The sequence below is a fragment of the Narcine bancroftii genome, chromosome 11 (assembly GCF_036971445.1).
Source record: "Narcine bancroftii isolate sNarBan1 chromosome 11, sNarBan1.hap1, whole genome shotgun sequence".
Lineage (NCBI taxonomy): Eukaryota > Metazoa > Chordata > Chondrichthyes > Torpediniformes > Narcinidae > Narcine > Narcine bancroftii.
In genome coordinates this window covers 101,263,074-101,280,734 of record NC_091479.1, presented here as the reverse complement: position 1 = coordinate 101,280,734, position 17,661 = coordinate 101,263,074, and the positions used below count along the sequence as shown (strand labels likewise).

The following is a 17,661-nucleotide window of genomic DNA, read 5'->3' as shown; positions in this document are numbered from 1 at the left end:
AGTTTCAATGTGAGTTTATTGTCATGTATAGAGTACAGTGTGCAGATCCACCAAAATTGTTGCTTGCTGCAACCACACAGGTATGTAAGACACACCAACTTTGAAATCTCCCCTCTCTGTGATTTCACATTCTAGAATTATTGAAGTCAAAAGCATTCACTTTATCCATGCCCCTCATTTAAAAAAAAATTAGACATACAGCTCGGTAACAGGCCATTTCAGCCCACGAGTCCATGCCATCCAATTTACACCCAATTAACCTACACCCCCGGTACATTTCGAATGGTGGAAGGAAAGCAGAGCTCCTGGGGAAAACCCACGCAGACACGGGGAAAGCATACAAGCTCCTTCTAGACAGCGCTAGAATCGAACCCCAGTCCCAATCACTGGTGCTGCAATGGTGTTGTGCGAACCGCTACGCCAACTGTGCTAACTTATGAGTTAAAAAATCCTCTAAAAGATCGCCCCTCAGCCTCATATGCTCTAAGAAATGAAAACCCAGCCTACAACTCAAGCCTTCCAGTCCCAGCAACATCCTGATGACTCTCCTCTACCTCTTCCAAATTATTGATATCCTTCCTATTGCTGGATGACCACACACTGCTCCAAGTATGGCCTCAGCACCACCTTGTGCAGCTGAATCATAAAGGTCCTTGGCACCCTGCCCCAATGAAGGTGAGCGGGTCTTCACCACCTGGTCAATTCGAGATGCTGCTTTCAGAGAACCATGTACCTGTTTGTAACCGTACCTGTGCTTCCCTTACAACCTGCTCCACAAACAGGTGAAGCAGCCAACTGAACAAGAACTGCAGAAAAATCTCCACTGAATACACACCTCTGTGAAAGAGCAGTTGCTTCTTGCAGAATGACCTCATTCTTACCTGGTTGTTTTAAGTCTTCCCCACTGTGGCCTCTGGTTTTAGACTCTTCTCTGGAGTAAATACTGACATGCACTTTATCCACGCCTCTCATGAATTTATAAATGGCTCTAAGATTTTACCTCAGCCTCCTATGTTCTAAGGAGTTTTCCTTCTAATTTGAGTCCTGGACATCCCCATGAATCTTTTCTACACCATCTCCAGCTTGTGTTGATAACAGCTGGGTTGCAAGATTGAGAAGGAGGAAGCCACTAGGAGCCTGTTCTACCTTTTATTGAGATCATGGTGGGTCTGATTATAGCTTGCAAACTTGATGTTCATTTTCCTTTGAATATCAAAGAAATCGAATGATATTTCTTGCTTCATTTTCCTTTGAAAGATGATTCAGAGAGTACGATATGGTGAATAGTTGGAAACCTCTTTTCTCCAGTGAAAGAACTCCAGATTAATGGATGATCATCATAAAATGAGACTCTCGTAGTCAGGTGTGGCAGGACATGCCCCTTCACTTGCTATTCTGTTCCGTGCTCCTCCAATAGGCTGGATTGTAAACTTCAAAGAGATTCAAGAGCGACTAAGAGGGGCAACTTTTTAAATTCAGATTGTGGTCTATACCTGAAACAAATTTTCAGAGCAAGCTTTAAAGAAGGTACAATTTTAATGTTCAAAAAACATTCGTACAGATAGGAAGGATTTAGAAAGAGGTTTTGGATCTGAGGCTTGGGTTGCCAATGGATTGAATAGTTGTCTGTGAGACAGCTGAAGCTGCAGGAGTACTGGAGGCTAATCCACAGACATTCAGTGTTTCTGAAGAGGCTTCTGTTTCTCTTCTTATTGGGGGCACAGGGCAATGCTCATGGCAAGTCTCCATTTGCCTTTATGGCAGGCAAAGCTGAAGGACTGGTATATCATGTATATATTAGACATTTTGTGTTTTTCAATGACAATAAAATGAACTTTGAACCCTTGCCTTATTTGGAAAAATAGGACTAGCCCAGAATGCCACCTTGGTCAGGGTGGATGAGGTGGAACGGCGGCCCCGTTTTAAACTGCATGATTCGAGTTTAAGAAAGTCTGTTCAAAATTTAAAAATGAACAATGCATTCCAACTTTGGAAATTGTTATATTTCATAACAAATTCAGCAAAAAACACAGACTTTTTGCTTTAGTATTTTCTTCAGCTTTATTTTTATAGGCTAAAAGAGACCAAACCAGCCAAAATCAAATGCTTCCCATGTGAGAATACTTCTCCAGTTACTACTTAATACATTGAAATTGTGATGAATTTACCACATCTCCTGGAAATTTTAGAACGTTCTTGTTTTTTTTTAAAAAAACATCTTAAATTCAACCTAAAAAATTCATGGATATTGCAGAAAGAAAAAAATGTCAGCTCAATCCACACAATTCAACATTTCACTTCTATCTGCATTTCTTCATTTTTCTATTCAGCAGTGGACTCCCGTTCAAAGATTCCAGTATGTTTTGGGTTCTATATACAGTATTCAGAAATTCATCACAGTTTTGATATCAGCCATAACTGCTGAGAGGTATCATTGGTGAAGGGTGTTAGAACATAGCATAAAATGTGGAACATTATAGCACAGTATAGACCCTCAGCTCAGGATATTGTGCTGACCTATAGAAATCTACTCAACAAACTAAAAGTTCCCTATCTCACAACCATAACCCTCTATTTTTCTTGCAACCACGTGCCTGTCTAAGAGTCTTTTAAATGTCCCTATTGTACCAGTCTCCAAACCCTCTCAATTGCAGCAATACATTCCAGGTAGCCCCAGGAACGGAGAACCTGGTTGTGGTTAGGCTGACCACTCACTCCTTGGTTCCTTCTTTAAAATGCTCCCTGAAGCTAATGTACTGAGCAAGCCATGGGACACCAAGATGTAGATAAATAAATGTCTCAATGTCACATCTTGTTTGCTAAGAATCACGTTGGGACAGGAAGAATCAGTTTAAGGCAGTGTTCACTTGGCACATTTTCAACCTTAAAGAACATAATTACCTGTAAAATGTTTTGAATCGCGGTATAAATAAAAACTAAACTTGGGTGGAAATGTTCATTTTTGATCAAATAATTGATAAAAATTATTTATGGTGGAAATGTGGGAGGTTTTGGAACAAATGAAACTATGTTTAACTGCAGAGACCACCATCAGACATATCCCTTCCCCTCCCCTCTCAGCCTTTTGTAGGGACCACTTCCTCTATGACTTCCTTGTTCACTCATCCCTTCCCATTAATTATCCCCTTGGCACCTTTCCCTGTGGCCACAGGCCTCCCTCACCACTATTCGGAGCCCCAAACAGTCCTTCCAAGTGAAGCAACATTTCACTTGTGTATCTGTGGGAGTCATTTACTGCTTTTGGTGCTCCTGTTGTGGCCTTCTCTACATTGAAGAGACTGGATGCAGAGTTGGAGACCATTTCACTGAGCACCTTTGCTCGGTCCGCATCAGTAACAGGGATCTTCTGGAGGCCAACATTTCAACTCTGTGACCCACTCCCGTGGTGACAAATCTGTCCATGGCCTCATGTACTGTCATACCAGACCACCTATAAATTGGAGGAGCAGCATCTAATTTTCTCTCTGGGTACTCTCCAAGTAGATGGCATTAACATCGACTTCTCCGGTTTCTGCTAGACTACTCACAATTCTCCCTCTCTTCCCCATTTCTTTGTCTTCTTTCCTCCAGCTCTCCACTCCTTCCCTCTCTATTCAGAGCCATTTCTTCCCTCCCCCCTTTTTTCTCTTGTGCCCTCACTCTCTTATCCATCTATTACCTCCTTCCTGTCTGCCTGTGCTCCTCCCCCTGCCCCTCCTCTCACCATTTTGTACGGGCGCCTGTCCACATTTTGTCCATACCTTGATGAAGGGCTTAAGTTTGAAATGGTAGTTCTGTATCTTTATCTTTGCTACATAAAGGACATTGTTTGACCTGCTGAGTTTTTCCAGCGTGGTGTTTTTACTATATTTAGCTGTTTGGATGGTACAGTGCTGTAGTTGGTAGAACAGCAGTGTGAGGGGACAATCAATCGATGTGCTCCGTGGCTGACTGCATAGAGCTTACACACGCTTCCTGAGACCAAGGGGTTTTCTCAGTGTTTCGGTTTCCATCCACATCACATAGAAGGGCAGGCTGTTAGGTTAATTGGCCACTGTAAATTCCCCCCAAATAGTTGCAGAATTTTGGAAAGGACACAAAGATTAGAGGCGTTGTGGACAGCGAGGAAGATTTTCAAAGCTTCAGGGGGATCTGAGCAAGCTGGAAAAATGGGCTGAAAAATGGCAGATGGAATTTAATACAGATAAGTATGAGCTGATATATTTTGAAAGGACAAACCAAGAAAGGACATACATAGTAAATGATAAGGCACTGAGGTGTGCAGTAGAACAGAGGGATCTGGGAATACAGATGCATAGTTCCCTGAAAGTGACATCACATGGAGATAGGGTTGTGGTTGTTTGGATGTACTAGGATACGCCCCCTGTTGACTGTGCCTGAGGGTCCTCCCACTGACCCCTGAATAAAGGCAACTGCCCTCCTCAGTTCAGGGCAGTTGACCATCGTGGATGGACATCCATTCTGTAGTTAATAAAAGCCTATCAGTTTCTCTACAGTTTCTCGTCTTTGAAGTTATTGATGGTGTGTGTATAAAGGGTTGTAAAGAGGTTTTGGCATATTGGCCTTCATAAATCAAGGCATTGAGTAGAGGAGTTAGGATGTTATGGTAAAGTTGTATAAGACATTGGTGAGGCTAAAATTGTGTGCAGTTTTGGTCACCTAACTACAGGAAAGATAGCAATCAGATTGAAAGAGTGCAGAGAAGATTTATTAGGATGTTGCCTGGACTTCAGAAACTGAGTTACAGGGAAAGACTAAACAGTTTAGGAGTTTTTTTCCTGGTGCATAGAAGAATGAGGGGAGATTTGATAGAAGTATTTACAATTATGAGGGGTCTAGAAAGAGTAAATGTAGGTAGGCTTTTTCCACTGAAGATAGGTGAGATACAAACCAGAGGACATGGGTTAAGGGCGAAAGGGGGAAAGCTTAGGGGGAACATGAGAGGGGAACATTTTCACTCAGAGTGGTGGGAGTGTGGAACGAGCTGCCAGTTGAAGTGGTGAATGTGGGCTCAATTTTCACATTTAGGAACAATTTGGAAAGGTACATGGAGGGATATGGACTGGGTGCAGATCAGTGGGACTAGATAGAAAAATAGTTTAGCACAGACTGGAAGGGCCTGTTTCTGCACTCTAATGTTCTTTGCTTCTATGGAAATTATGGAGGATAAATTAAGATCAGTGCAATGCACTGTTTGATGGTTGGTTTGGACTTGATGGGCCAAAGGGTCTGTTTCCAAGTGACATGACTCTGATTCCTGATTTAAACTTGTGCGTAAGCCCAATTGTGAAATTTCTCTTCCAGTTGGTTGGGGGAATCTCCTGCTCACTTTCCCCTGCTGCCACATCTTAAAATAGGCAGCAGATTGGTGTCCACAGCCTTGTTTTAATATGAGAGTTACCAAGGACATGGCCAGTCATTGACCCTGAGCTGAACGTGGGTGTAAATAAACTCTTCCATTTCAAAACTAACATTCACTCAAATGCAAGGGACACTTGGTTGTTAGCAGGGTGGAACCCAGACTTGCTCCATCTTTAGAATATTCCAGACTAACAACTATGTGGAGACTCGTCATTACGATGAGGAGGTTTCACAAAAGGGGTTGAGATGGAAGCTCCATAAGCCAGCGAGGTTTTCACGGGGAAGCTCGTCTCCAATTAATACAACCCATTCTCCAAAAATCTTCAAAATATCATTTCTCTCTGCAGCCAATTCATTCGAGACAGTAACTGGATATTGTTCCCATTATTGTACTTGGAGTCATTGTTATTTCCATTAAAGGAAAATATTTCTGTCTGAAAGCAGGATGGTGGAAATTTCTGGACAGATTATGTTATTGCAGGCAGCAAACCTCATGTGGAACACCTCGTGACTAATTTCCATCACTGTCGCTTTAAGTGGACGATCTACATTTTGTCAGCATCAGAATTTCTTGTCATGAACCTGTCATGAAATTTGATGTTTTGCAGCAGTAATCAGTGGTGCAAAATTGCAATAAATTACATCCAAAAATTAGTGCAAAAGAAAAGTGTCAGTGGGTCTTTATCCATTCTGAAATCTGATGACCGAGGGTAAGAGCTGTTTTTTGTACCATTGGGTGTTCATCTTTTGGCTCCTGGACCTCCTTCCTGATTGTAGCAGTGTGAAGAGGGCATGGCCTGAGTAGTGAGGGTCCTTGAGGATAGAGGCTGCTTTCTTAAATCACCCCCTCTTTGAGGTGTTCCTAATGGAGTGAAGACTGGTGTCTGTAATGGTGCTGGCTGAGTTCACAAATCTCTGAAGCCTTTTCCTGTCCTGTGCTTTGGCACCTCCACACAAGACAGTGATCCAACCAGTCAGAATGCTCTCCACGCTACACCTGTAGAAATTTGCAAGAGTCTTTGGTGACGTACCCAATCTCTCCTAACTCCTCCCAAAGTATAGCCACTGGTGAGCCTTCTTCATGATTGCATTGACACTGAAGCCCAAGGTTGGAGAATTTTAATGACCATTCCTAGTGATGATAATTTGGTCCTGTAGGGTGACGATCACAAGATATAGGAGCAGAAGTAGGCCAATCAGTCCATCAAGTCTGCTCTGCCATTCTCTCATGAGATAATCCATCATCCCACTCAGCCCCACTCACCGGCCTTCTCCTTGTAACCTTTGATGCCTTGACGAATCAAATGTCTGTCAATCTCTGCAATGACCTCACTTCCACAGCCACCCGTGGCAACAAGTTCCACAGACTCACGACCCTCTGACTAAAGAAGGTATGGCCACCGTGCTGTGAGATAAGTTTTGCCCTGGATTTGGTGACTTGGAACGGAGGTTCCCAGGTACTGGTGCTTTCTGCTGACCTTGTCCTACCGGGTTGTAGGGTTGCAGGTGGCAATAAAGTTGATGAGCTGTTGCACTGCAGCTCATTAACCGTGTCATTTGGATGAAAAGCGTGTCTGTGTGGGCCCGAGTCTTTCTTTAATTTTGTAAATGATTGAGTATCTGAGCAAACCGTCTACATGGCGATGATGGTAAAACCTAACTGCATACAGGGAGAATCTAATAAATGAGGGTCACAGCAGGGTAACAGGCCATTTTGGTCCACGAGTCCATACCGCCCAATTTACCTGCACCCCCAGTACTATTTGAACGGTGGAAGGAAACTGGTGCCCCCAGAGAAAACTCATGTGGACACGGGGAGAATGTACAAACTCTTTACAGAGTGCAGGACTTGAACCCTGGTTCAGTCCCGATTGCTGGCGCTGTAAAGGCATTGCGCTAACCACTATGTCAACTGTGCTGCCCTCTCACGCCCTGTACTCCTTTCTCTCTATAGATTCAGCTGCTGCCCTAATTGGGATCAACCATGCGTGTGATCGTATCCTTGGCATTCCTCTTGTCTGCCTGCTGGGCCAGGCCATTTCAACAGTCGGATTTCCTTAACTTCATGATGGAGGATGAAGGATCGGCTTTCATCCCCGAAGATGATATGCCCATGTGTCCGTTTGGCTGTCAGTGTCATCTGCGAGTGGTGCAGTGCTCGGACCTGGGTAAGCGATGTTATCTCAAGCATGGAAACACCTATTCCATTGAAATGTATTTTCTCTTTGCTTTGAATAAATATATACTAAGCTCATCCTTCTTCCTTTCCATCTCCCTTGTCTCGGTAACACAGTAGCACCATGCGATTGATTTTAATTGTTCCACTATAGGCAGTTGCGGCCATGGATGAAGTGGCTTGCTCACCATCTTTTTCCTGGGGACACAATCTCAAAACTAGAGGACCCAGTGAGAGGGGGAGAGGGACCTATGGGGCACCTTTCACTTGAAGGGTGGTCCATATCTGGAACTAGATGGCAGAGGAAACTGTAGAAGCGGCATAATTACGATGCTCAAAAGCTGTGTGGACAGATATATACCCCTGATATCTGGCACCTATAGGGATTGGTATATGCCAGATACGTGAATTTTCCAGTTGTTTGAGATTGTGCTGTGTGGATTGCTGAACTAAAGGTGCCAATTTTAAACTTCTGTATTTATTTTCTGCGATTTTGTTGCCGGTTGCTTGAATATGCTGATTGTTTGAATTCCAGATAACGGGGGTTTTACTGTAATCACAAGGGTTTAGAAGGATGTGGAGGAAATGTAGGCAAATTGTACTAGCTTGGAGTACAAACATGGTTAAGTTGGGATAAATGGCATGTATTGTGCTGTAGAACTCTTGGCCTCCGTCTGCCAAGGTCTTCAGCTCTGGAATTTCTGTAAATCTCTTTGCTTCTCCTCCGTTGAGATAACAAGTGAAATCTACTTGTTTAGCACTTGGTCATCGATCTATTTATCTGTTTAAGTAGCACAGGGTTAAATTTTTTCAAATAAACCTTTGCAGGAAATCTATGTTTTTGTATCATTTACAAATAAGAGTTATCCAAAATGCATTCTGATGTAAAGTTACCTGAAGGAAGTTGTTTGAGAGATGGTTCAGTGATCAGAGAACACAGATTTAAGGTAATTGGTGTTGATATGAGTGAGGAGGGGAAATCACAAGATGTGATGTCATATATGTACTCTGACAATAAATCTGAAATCTCTGAATCTCTGATCACAAAATATAGGAGCAGAAGGAGGCCCATCAGCCCATCAAGTCCGCCCTGCCAATCTAATCATGGACTCAGCCCCACTCCCCAGCTTTCTCCCCATAACCCTTGATGACCTGACTAATCAAATACCTGTTTATCTCTGCCTTGTACACGCAACAGCCATGCTTTCACAGATTAATCATCCTCGGATTAAATTTTTTTTCTGCATCTCTGATTTTAAATTGACACCCTTTCATCCTGAAATGATGCCCTCTTGCCCTAGATTCCCCTACCATAGGAAATCTTTGCCACATCTACTTTGTCCATGCCTTTCAGCATTTAAAATACCCCTATGAGGGTCCCCTCATCCTTCTGCACTCCGAGTGCAATCCAAGAGCTGGCATCATCCCTCATATACTAACCCTTTCATTCCTGGCATCATCTAGTAAATCTTCTCTGAACCCTCTCCAATGCTGGCATGTCTTTTCTCAAATACAACACCCAAACCTGTACACAGTGCTCCAAGTGAGGTCTCACCAGTCCTTTATAGAGTCTCAGCATTACATGCCTGTTCGTGTACACTATCCCTTCTTTGCCTTCCTCACCACTGACTCAACCTGAAGGTCAACCTTTAGGGTATCCTGTATGAGGACTCCCAAGTCCCTTTGCTTTTTTCTCCATCCAAATAATAGTCTGCCCATCTATTTCTTCTACCAAAGTGCATGACCATACACTTTCCAACATTGGATTTCATCTGCCACCTCTTTGCCCGTTCTCCCTGAGGCCTTTCGGTATCTGCAACTCTACATCCCCCAGCACCTATTTTGGTATAATATGTAAATTTTGACACAAAGAGATCTGTTCCATAATCCAAATCATTTATATATAATGTAAAAAGACGCAGACCCAACACTGACCCCTGGTAATCGGTAGCCAAACAGAATAGGATTCCTTTATTTAGATTTTTTAATTAAAATTTTTAAATTTTATATATTAGACATACAGCCCGGTGACAGGCCATTTCGGTCCACAAGCCTGTGCCACCCAATTTACACTCAATTGACGTACACCCCTGATACATTAACGTGCAAATGCCTTAAAGAGAGCATGGGATTTGAACCCAGGTTCCGGTCACTGGTGCAATATCAGTGTTTGCTAACTGCTACACTAACCATGCCATCGCATTCCTCCTCTCTGATTCCTGCCAACTAGCTAATGCTCTAGCCATGCTAGTATCCTTCCTGTAATTCCATGGGATTTCATCTTATTTAGCAGCATTACCTGTTGGCACCTTGTTGATGGCCTTTTGAAAATCCAGATACACAACATCCACTGCATCTCCCCTGTCCATCCTATTAGTGATCTCTTCAAAACATTGCAATAGATTTGTCAGGCATGATTTTCCTTTAAGGAAACCATGCTGACTTTGGGCTATCTTTTCATGCATCTCTAGGTATTCCATAATCTTATCCTTGACAATCGTCTCCAACAGCTTCCTAACCACTGATGTCAGGCTAAAAGGACTATAATTTCCTTTCTGCTGCCTCGCTTTCTTCTTAAACAGCGGAGTGACATTCGCGATCCTCCAGTCCACTGGAACGATGCCAGAATCCATTATACTTTTACATCGTGAATAATGTCCTTGAATGCATTGTGACATCCAATTGTACTTTTTAACGGGGAAATGGATAAATCATTGAAGAGAGAAAAAAATATCAGGTTTATGGTAATATCCTAGTGTGAGAGATTAATTGCAAGGACTGACCAGGGAACAATGGAGAAAGGGCTCCTTTTGCACTGTAACAGAATGGAGAAAACTCCCAAATGTCATGGTGCATCTGGGATTTATCTTCAGGAAGTCTGCCAGTGAAGGCATTTCAATTTGACCTCTTTGGGGAGGACTCCTTTAACAAATCAAATTGTGTGCATGTATGTAGAAGACATGAGATGCTTAATGATTATGAGGCCTGTGTGGAGGGCCAGGAGGCCTGTGTGGAGGGCCAGGAGGCCTGTGTGGAGGGCCAGGAGGCCTGTGTGGAGGGCCAAGAGGCCTGAAGAGGGCCAAGAGGCCTGAAGAGGGCCAAGAGGCCTGAGGAGGACCTTCTCTATCTTTGCCTACCATCACTTGCTTCTGTTTTAAATCTATTGTGGTCCTTCGTTTACTTGCACTTGATTTGGCTTCTATGCCTTGGATACGTTATTTACCAGACAGATGTGATATCAAAGCTGCTTTATTGCTCTAATTGCTTCTATCCTTTAAAAAAACACTTTATGAACTCATGATCAATAATCGTTGGAAACACTTGTCTGGAGAATATAATTTGATGACTTTGCCTGGTTTGGTAAACTTGAGATTTCTGACCCACAGACCCTTAAATGCCTCTAAAATCACCCAGGAGGTCATTCTGGTGAAGGGGGTAATTTGGAATAGACAATAAGTAATATCTACCACCCCCGACTGAATGCATTCCAATTATTCTTCAGGGCTTTGTGCTTCTCTAAAATAAAACCAATAGCTTTGAGTCAACCTGGCTGCTTTAGGGGACATATTAGAGTTGTGCACTGTATTAATTCATCTGTGGATTCTGGGCAATGCGGTCTTTGAGTCTGGTCCATTTTACACACTTATGCTTCCCGCATTTAATCTGTTTTGCAGCCTGTAAAGCAATTAGTGAAACTCCACAATGGATGGATAAAGAGGGAAAAAGTACTGAGATTCCCTGATTTTCCTTGTGGAGTTTAAGCTTCCTAAGAATTTAGGAACACTTACCAGCAGGCAGCATTTTCTCCGAGGAGTTAACCTCAACTTGACGTGAACAGCCCCTGGCCATTTAAAAAGAAAACTCGACTTAATATAGGATACTTATCTTCAAGGTGAACATTTAAAGGATGACAATTTGAGGCTATTTCTGCCTCATAAATACAACTCTGAATCAAGCCCTATTTTCCTCAGTCATGAATTAATTTTAGTGCTGTTTATTCTGTTGGATAATCCTATTCATAAGGTCTTTGCTCAGTCCTGTGAGTTAATTTTACAGCTGTTTACTCTGTCCTGTTTATCAAGTCTTGAATGCACTGAAATAGCTGATCATTTTTACAAACACCCAAGCCTGAAACATTGCTTGCCCTTTACGATGGATAGTGACCTGCTGAGTTTCTCCAGTGTGTTTGTGTATTTCACTCAGAACACACATGGGTTGTTTTACACTGCTGGCCTTGCCAGTATTAATGCTCTCCCTCCATCGGACGACCCCCACCTGCATCCCTGAACTTGCCTTAGCCACTTAGAATTCCAAACACCAAAGAAATGCTATTAACTGGAAGCTACTTAAATTCATGAAGAAAGGAACCGGAAAATAGGGTGTAAGAGGTTGATGGTTTCTGGGTCACACATTGAGAGTGATCAATATACCTGAAGAGAAACTACCACTGGAGAAGAACGGAAGTGAAACTAAACAATTCCTTGCTGTAATCTTAGAGTGCTATTCACACGAAAGGATATATAATTGCCTTGGTGGGAAGATTTGATGGATTGATATCAGGCAAGATGGTGATGATTCTGAAACTAAATTTGAATCAAAAGCACAAAGCTGGAGAACCCAGCAGGTCAAGCAGTGTCCCTTATATAGCAAAAGTAAAACTGGCGTTTCAGGCCTGAGCCCTTCATCAACGTATGAAAAATGTCAGTAGGCATCCAAACAAAAGAGTAGGAGGTGGGAGGCATGGTCGCAAAGGCAGGAGGTGATAGATGGAGAAGGGAGGGAGGGGACAGCAGCAAGCAGGGGGAGGAGGGACGGCTGGATTAATGGAAGGGGGAGAACAGAAAAGGAGAATGGAGGGGGAGGGGCAAGAGGAACTTGCCTAAATCTGAATATTATTTTGTTCTCTCTATGGTTTAGAAGAATAAAATGGTGATTGGAAGGAAACTAGATTCTGAGGCAGTTTTCGAGACTGGAGAGCAGAAGCAGTGGGTAGAAGAAGAATTAGATTAATTAGCATTTTAACTTGATTAAATAAATCATTAATAGTGATTGGAACAATTTGAGGTTGATATTTAATACAAAACAAATCTCTAGTTGGTTAATAATGAACAGAATGCAATATGTGACAAATGTACTTGGCCTCTTCATTTCTCAATTCACAACTCAGAAAAAAATCCTCCTCATTTATCTTAAATGGGTGATCCAGAATGGAGACTATGCCCCCTACTATACTCCTTCAATAGAAATACTCTTCTTCGTTGAGCACCTCGGCTCTGTCCGCCGCAATAGCATGGATCTCCCAGTGGTCACCTATTTCAATTCCCTGTCCCATTCCTTTGCTAACATGTCTGTTCATGCACTACCAGACTGAGACCACTCACAAATTGGAGGAACAGCACCTCACCTTCCGTCTGGGCACCCTCCAACCAGATGGCATTAACATCAACTTATCCAGTTTCTGTTAAACCCCACCCACCCACCCCATCTTTGTACCTCTAGCTCGGTCTCTCTCACTATCTATGGGGTGGTCCATTCTTGATGGTTTGGTGAGCCAATTTCCGGGCAATTACTGCTAGGGCATAAATGTTGACCTTGCCACTGACACCCACGTGCCATGAACGAGGGGAGAATATCTGATCGCCAACACAGCAGCGTTGGCCTCTCTCTGTGCTGCATCCTTGTGGCAAGCCAAGTGGCCTGTTTAAACCAATTAACTGCAGGCATAACTTCTACTTGGCAGCACCAGTGGACCTGGCCAGAAGTGAGCACATTCCAAGAAAATGCACAAACATTTGGTGAAAGCGTTTACCATGTGGATTACAAGGGATTTGGGGCCTGGTTTCATTTCACTTCCCGATATTTATGTGTGTGGTGGGAATATGCAAGAGTGGAAACACAACGCTGCTTTATTTTGGTGGGCCAGCTTGCAGGGCTTTTTAGAAGCCTCTCCCTTTACCCTGCTCTCCACCCCCCCTCCACCACCGCTACTTGCACAACCCTCCCCCCAACCCCAACTATCCATCCACAGTGAAAGTGAGCCATGGTTTGTTAGTAAAACAGATGTGGATTTCTCCAGATTAAACATGAATTTCATTGCTATCATGGACTGGGGCATTCCAAAATGTTTCCCAGCCAATAAGACACTTATGGAGAAGGCAGGGAATAGGTTTGTAGGACCATGGTCACCCTGCTGGAGCTGCTGGAAAGGTACTGTTGCTGCTGGTGCAGACCCAGGAGAGAGGAGACCCAGCACTGTTCTGAACAGTTCAAATGCTGAAGGCTCCGTACAGACATTAAATGGCCTGATAAAAGAGCCAGCAAGTACCACCAATGTCTGGGCTTGGCAGTGGCCTTGAAGGGTTGCAGACTTCGAGGGAGAAGCGGACCGGTGCAGAGCTCCAGAAACAGGGAGGACAGTCTCCATTGAGAAGGAGAAGCAGAGGAGACGGCCATACAGGGGAGGTGACCATGGCAGTGGACCAGCGAGAGGCTCAGTGGCTGAAGGATCCACAAAGACTGTGGGCTGCTGGAGACTGGCTCTTGGGAACTTGGTATAGGAACCTGGAGGTGAGAGGCTGTTTAGAGCAAGGAGGGCTCCCGAAGATCCTTTGGCACTGAAAGCTTGGATCTGGAGCTCAGGTTGCTGATGTATTGAATGGGAATCTGTGCAGCTGCAGGGACTGCGGGAGTGCGGAGATGAATCCACGGACATCCGGTGACTCTGAAAGGACCCCCGTTTGCTTCTCTTTCTCTCTTACTATAAGGCACACTGGACAAAACTACTAGTGACACTTTGTCTGCCTTATGGCAGGCAGAAAGCAATTTCATGTATTATTACATGTTCTGTACTATTACATGAGAATAAAGAGAACCTTGAATGTTGAATCAGAGATGCTACTCAGCCCATCAGGTGCTAGGGATGAACCAGAGGTTGCCGCTCCCATCCCTGTATGACACGAGTGTAGGGTTAAATTTGGGCAACACTGGGCCTGATTATTGAACAGGCTGATGTGCCAGGCGAATCTGAAGGACCTAATGTAAACTTTACAAGTTCCAAGTTAGCGATGCATTATCTTGCCACAACAGTGATGGACGAGTGAGTGGATAAAATGGGGTGCAGAGAATGGAATTGGCTGGAATGGGGAAGAGAGTGCAGTATTGCTATGTTTCTAAATTTCACCATTAACAATACTGTAATGTAGATATTTAACCATTCTTCTTATCGGAATAAGAAATATGAACGTTTGCTCGATGACGCTGCTGCGAAACACCGAATTTCATGACTTGTTCATGACAATAAATTCTGATTCTGATCTTGCACCTGGCAATAACGAAATCAGCTGTGGCTTTGTCTCACGCTCTGCAATGAGTCTAATCTGATGCAGGGGTTGCACTTTACAACTGAGAGGTGGGAGGAGGGAGAGGGTGAGAGGGGAGAGAGTGGAGGTAATGGAAAAGCTGTGGTGGGCAGAGGGGAGAGTGCAGAGGTCATTGGGTAGTGTTAGTGATGGGACACAAGTCGATGGGAAGGGAACAGTGTTGTGCCTCAGGGGTGAGGGAACTCCACCCCCCGTCCCACTTGCACATCATCCTGATGGAAATTTATGGCCTGGCCTTCATCGCTGTGTGTAAATCCTGGAAATCCCTGCCTATAAGATCGCTGAATAACTGCTCGCACTAACCCTCCGACTCTCCTCTATTTATTAAACAATATTATTTATTTTTATATATGTATCACTTGTCTGGATGTATGTTTCATCTAGATGTGTGTTTGCATATTTTCCACCGAGGACCAGAGAACGCGGTTTCATTAGATGATGAACTTGAACTAACATCACCTGCAACATGGAGTTCACTATCCCCTTCTCAAGGGCAACAGGGGATGGACAATAACCTTTAATATGAACAAATTAAGAAAAAACACACACAGAAATAGAGAGAATACTTTGATACTTTCTTAACAGATCACATCAAAGATCAGATTATTAGTGGAATCCAATCAACAGGAAACATGGTGGAATGTCGAAGTGTTGAGTGATCTGAAAGTGTTGGATGACCCACAGATGGAAGAAATGGTGACGTGTGAGGGAAGTTTAAGTTCTGTTCAAGTTTATTGTCATATGATTGCACACACACACACACACACACCCCTAGTGATCCAAAATATAAAAAAAATATATAAAATACATGTGTGTATATACAGATTTCTAGGGTTGTTCAATAGTTTCACCACCAGCAGGAGAAGCCTTTTCCCAGCTTTTCCCAAGTATCAACAGGTAAAACCTGGGTAACCCCCATCCTATTCCATTGTTTCCATCTCTCTTTTCTCACTTTTCTCTTGAATCTTCCTTCTTCTAACGCCCAGTGTTTTCCTCCCCTACCTGTCACTCCCACCTCCAGTATCCTCTAACCTCCTATCCCCTTCCTATCCACCCAATTTCATATGCTTGCGACCTCTCCTTCACACTATGGTCTGAATGAAGAGTTCCGACCCAAATGTTGACTGACCATCTCCCTCCACGGATGCAGCCTGACCTGCTGTGTTGCTCCAGCTTCAGTCAGTGGGAAGAATTCAGGGCAGTGACCAGCCGTGTAAATGGAATGCAGGGATAAGTACCTACTGTATTTGGTTTAGAAGAACTGTACCCCTAGTCATCAGCACAGGAGTATTGAGTTCCCTCACCGAACCGTGGGGGAGCAGAGTCATACCACATAGACCACAGAGCCTTCAGCCTAACTTGCCCACACTGACCAAACTGTCCCACCCACACCTAACCCTGCATTGGGCCTATATCCCGCTAAACCTATCCTATCCACGTATCTATCCAATTTTTCTCTTAATCGTTGCAACAATACCTCCCTCAACCACCTGCTCCGGCAGTCCGTTCCACTCTCTATGTCAAAAAGATTTCTATAAAATCTCTCCCCCCTCTTCACCGTAAACACATGTCCTCTGGCTACCGATTCCCCTCCTCTAGGCAAAAGACTCTGGACGTTTACTCCATCTATCTGTACACCTCTATGAGATCACTCCTCATCCTCTGGTGCTCTAACGAGTAAGGCCCCAGCCTGCTCAACCTCTCTCCAAGTCCTGGCAACATCCTCGTAAAGAACTGATGACATGAAAACTGGAGGAGCCTGAAGCAGCTTTGAAACGTTAGAGAACGCTAACTTGTGGCAGCAATCAAATTCACAAATAGTTGAATAATTAATTCCAACAAGTCCTTGCTGCTTCAGTTCCATGACTTCATTTCAGCTAAAATTTCAGATGTGCAGGGAATTGTTTTGCTCGAAGCTCTGATTTCATTGCTCTTTGGTGTTCCCTTGGCACATCACTCTAACTGTGAATGTTTCCATCAGAACACTTGGACCAGCCATTCCTTCCTTTTACAACGTAATTTCTTTCCAAGATTTTATATTTTCTTCAGCTCAACAGAGTGAGAATAAACGTTTCTCATTCTAATTACCCAGTGAAAACATTGGGCTTGTAAAGAGCATGGGTGCAGACCGCTGGACTGAAAGGAATATTTTACATAAATAAGCTTAAACTGGCCCTTGTGATCTTGCCCATCCCTTGCCTTCTGCTACTGAAAACTGTCCTTCCAAAGTCAATTGAACAGCCCTGAAGCTGAAAGGTTAATTGTTCTCCTCTCCACTGTTTTATTTCAAATTTCTGGCATCTACGGTTTTTTATGTGATTTAATTTTTCAAAGCGTTCCCTGCCAAACAGATGACTGGGGTATAAGGTATTCCTAGTTAAACTGGGGCCATCATGTCGATGCAATCATGAAGAAGGATCTCCATTGCCTGTATTTGATGAGGAGATTCAGTACGTCACCAAAGACCCTTGCAAATTTCTACAGGTGTACCGTGCATCACTGACTCGAATGAAGGTGCCAATGCCCAGGACAGGAGCAGGTTATAGAGGGTAGTAAACTCTGTCTAATCATTCCTCCATTAATGATATCTTTAAGAGACAGTGCCTTAAGAGAGCAGCCTCTATCCTCATGGACCCTCACCACCAGGCCATGTCCTCATCTCACTGCTACCATCAGGAAGGAGGTACAGGAGCCTGAAGGCACACACTTAACATTACAAAAACA

At 43.6% G+C, this 17,661-nt stretch overlaps 1 protein-coding gene and 1 long non-coding RNA gene across 3 annotated transcripts in view; one reads left to right on the top strand and one right to left on the bottom strand.

Moving 5' to 3' along the window:
- Positions 1–17,661, bottom strand: part of LOC138746232 (uncharacterized) — a 189,344-nt gene that overhangs the window by 129,785 nt on the left and 41,898 nt on the right. The window lies entirely within an intron of this gene.
- The window catches only part of dcn (decorin), a 53,499-nt gene that overhangs the window by 6,865 nt on the left and 28,973 nt on the right, over positions 1–17,661 (top strand). For both annotated transcript variants that reach the window (XM_069904293.1, XM_069904294.1), the window contains exon 2: positions 7,337–7,550. In XM_069904293.1, the coding sequence (XP_069760394.1) occupies positions 7,367–7,550 (184 nt within the window). In that variant the 5' untranslated portion in view covers positions 7,337–7,366. The remainder of the gene's footprint in view (positions 1–7,336; positions 7,551–17,661) is intronic.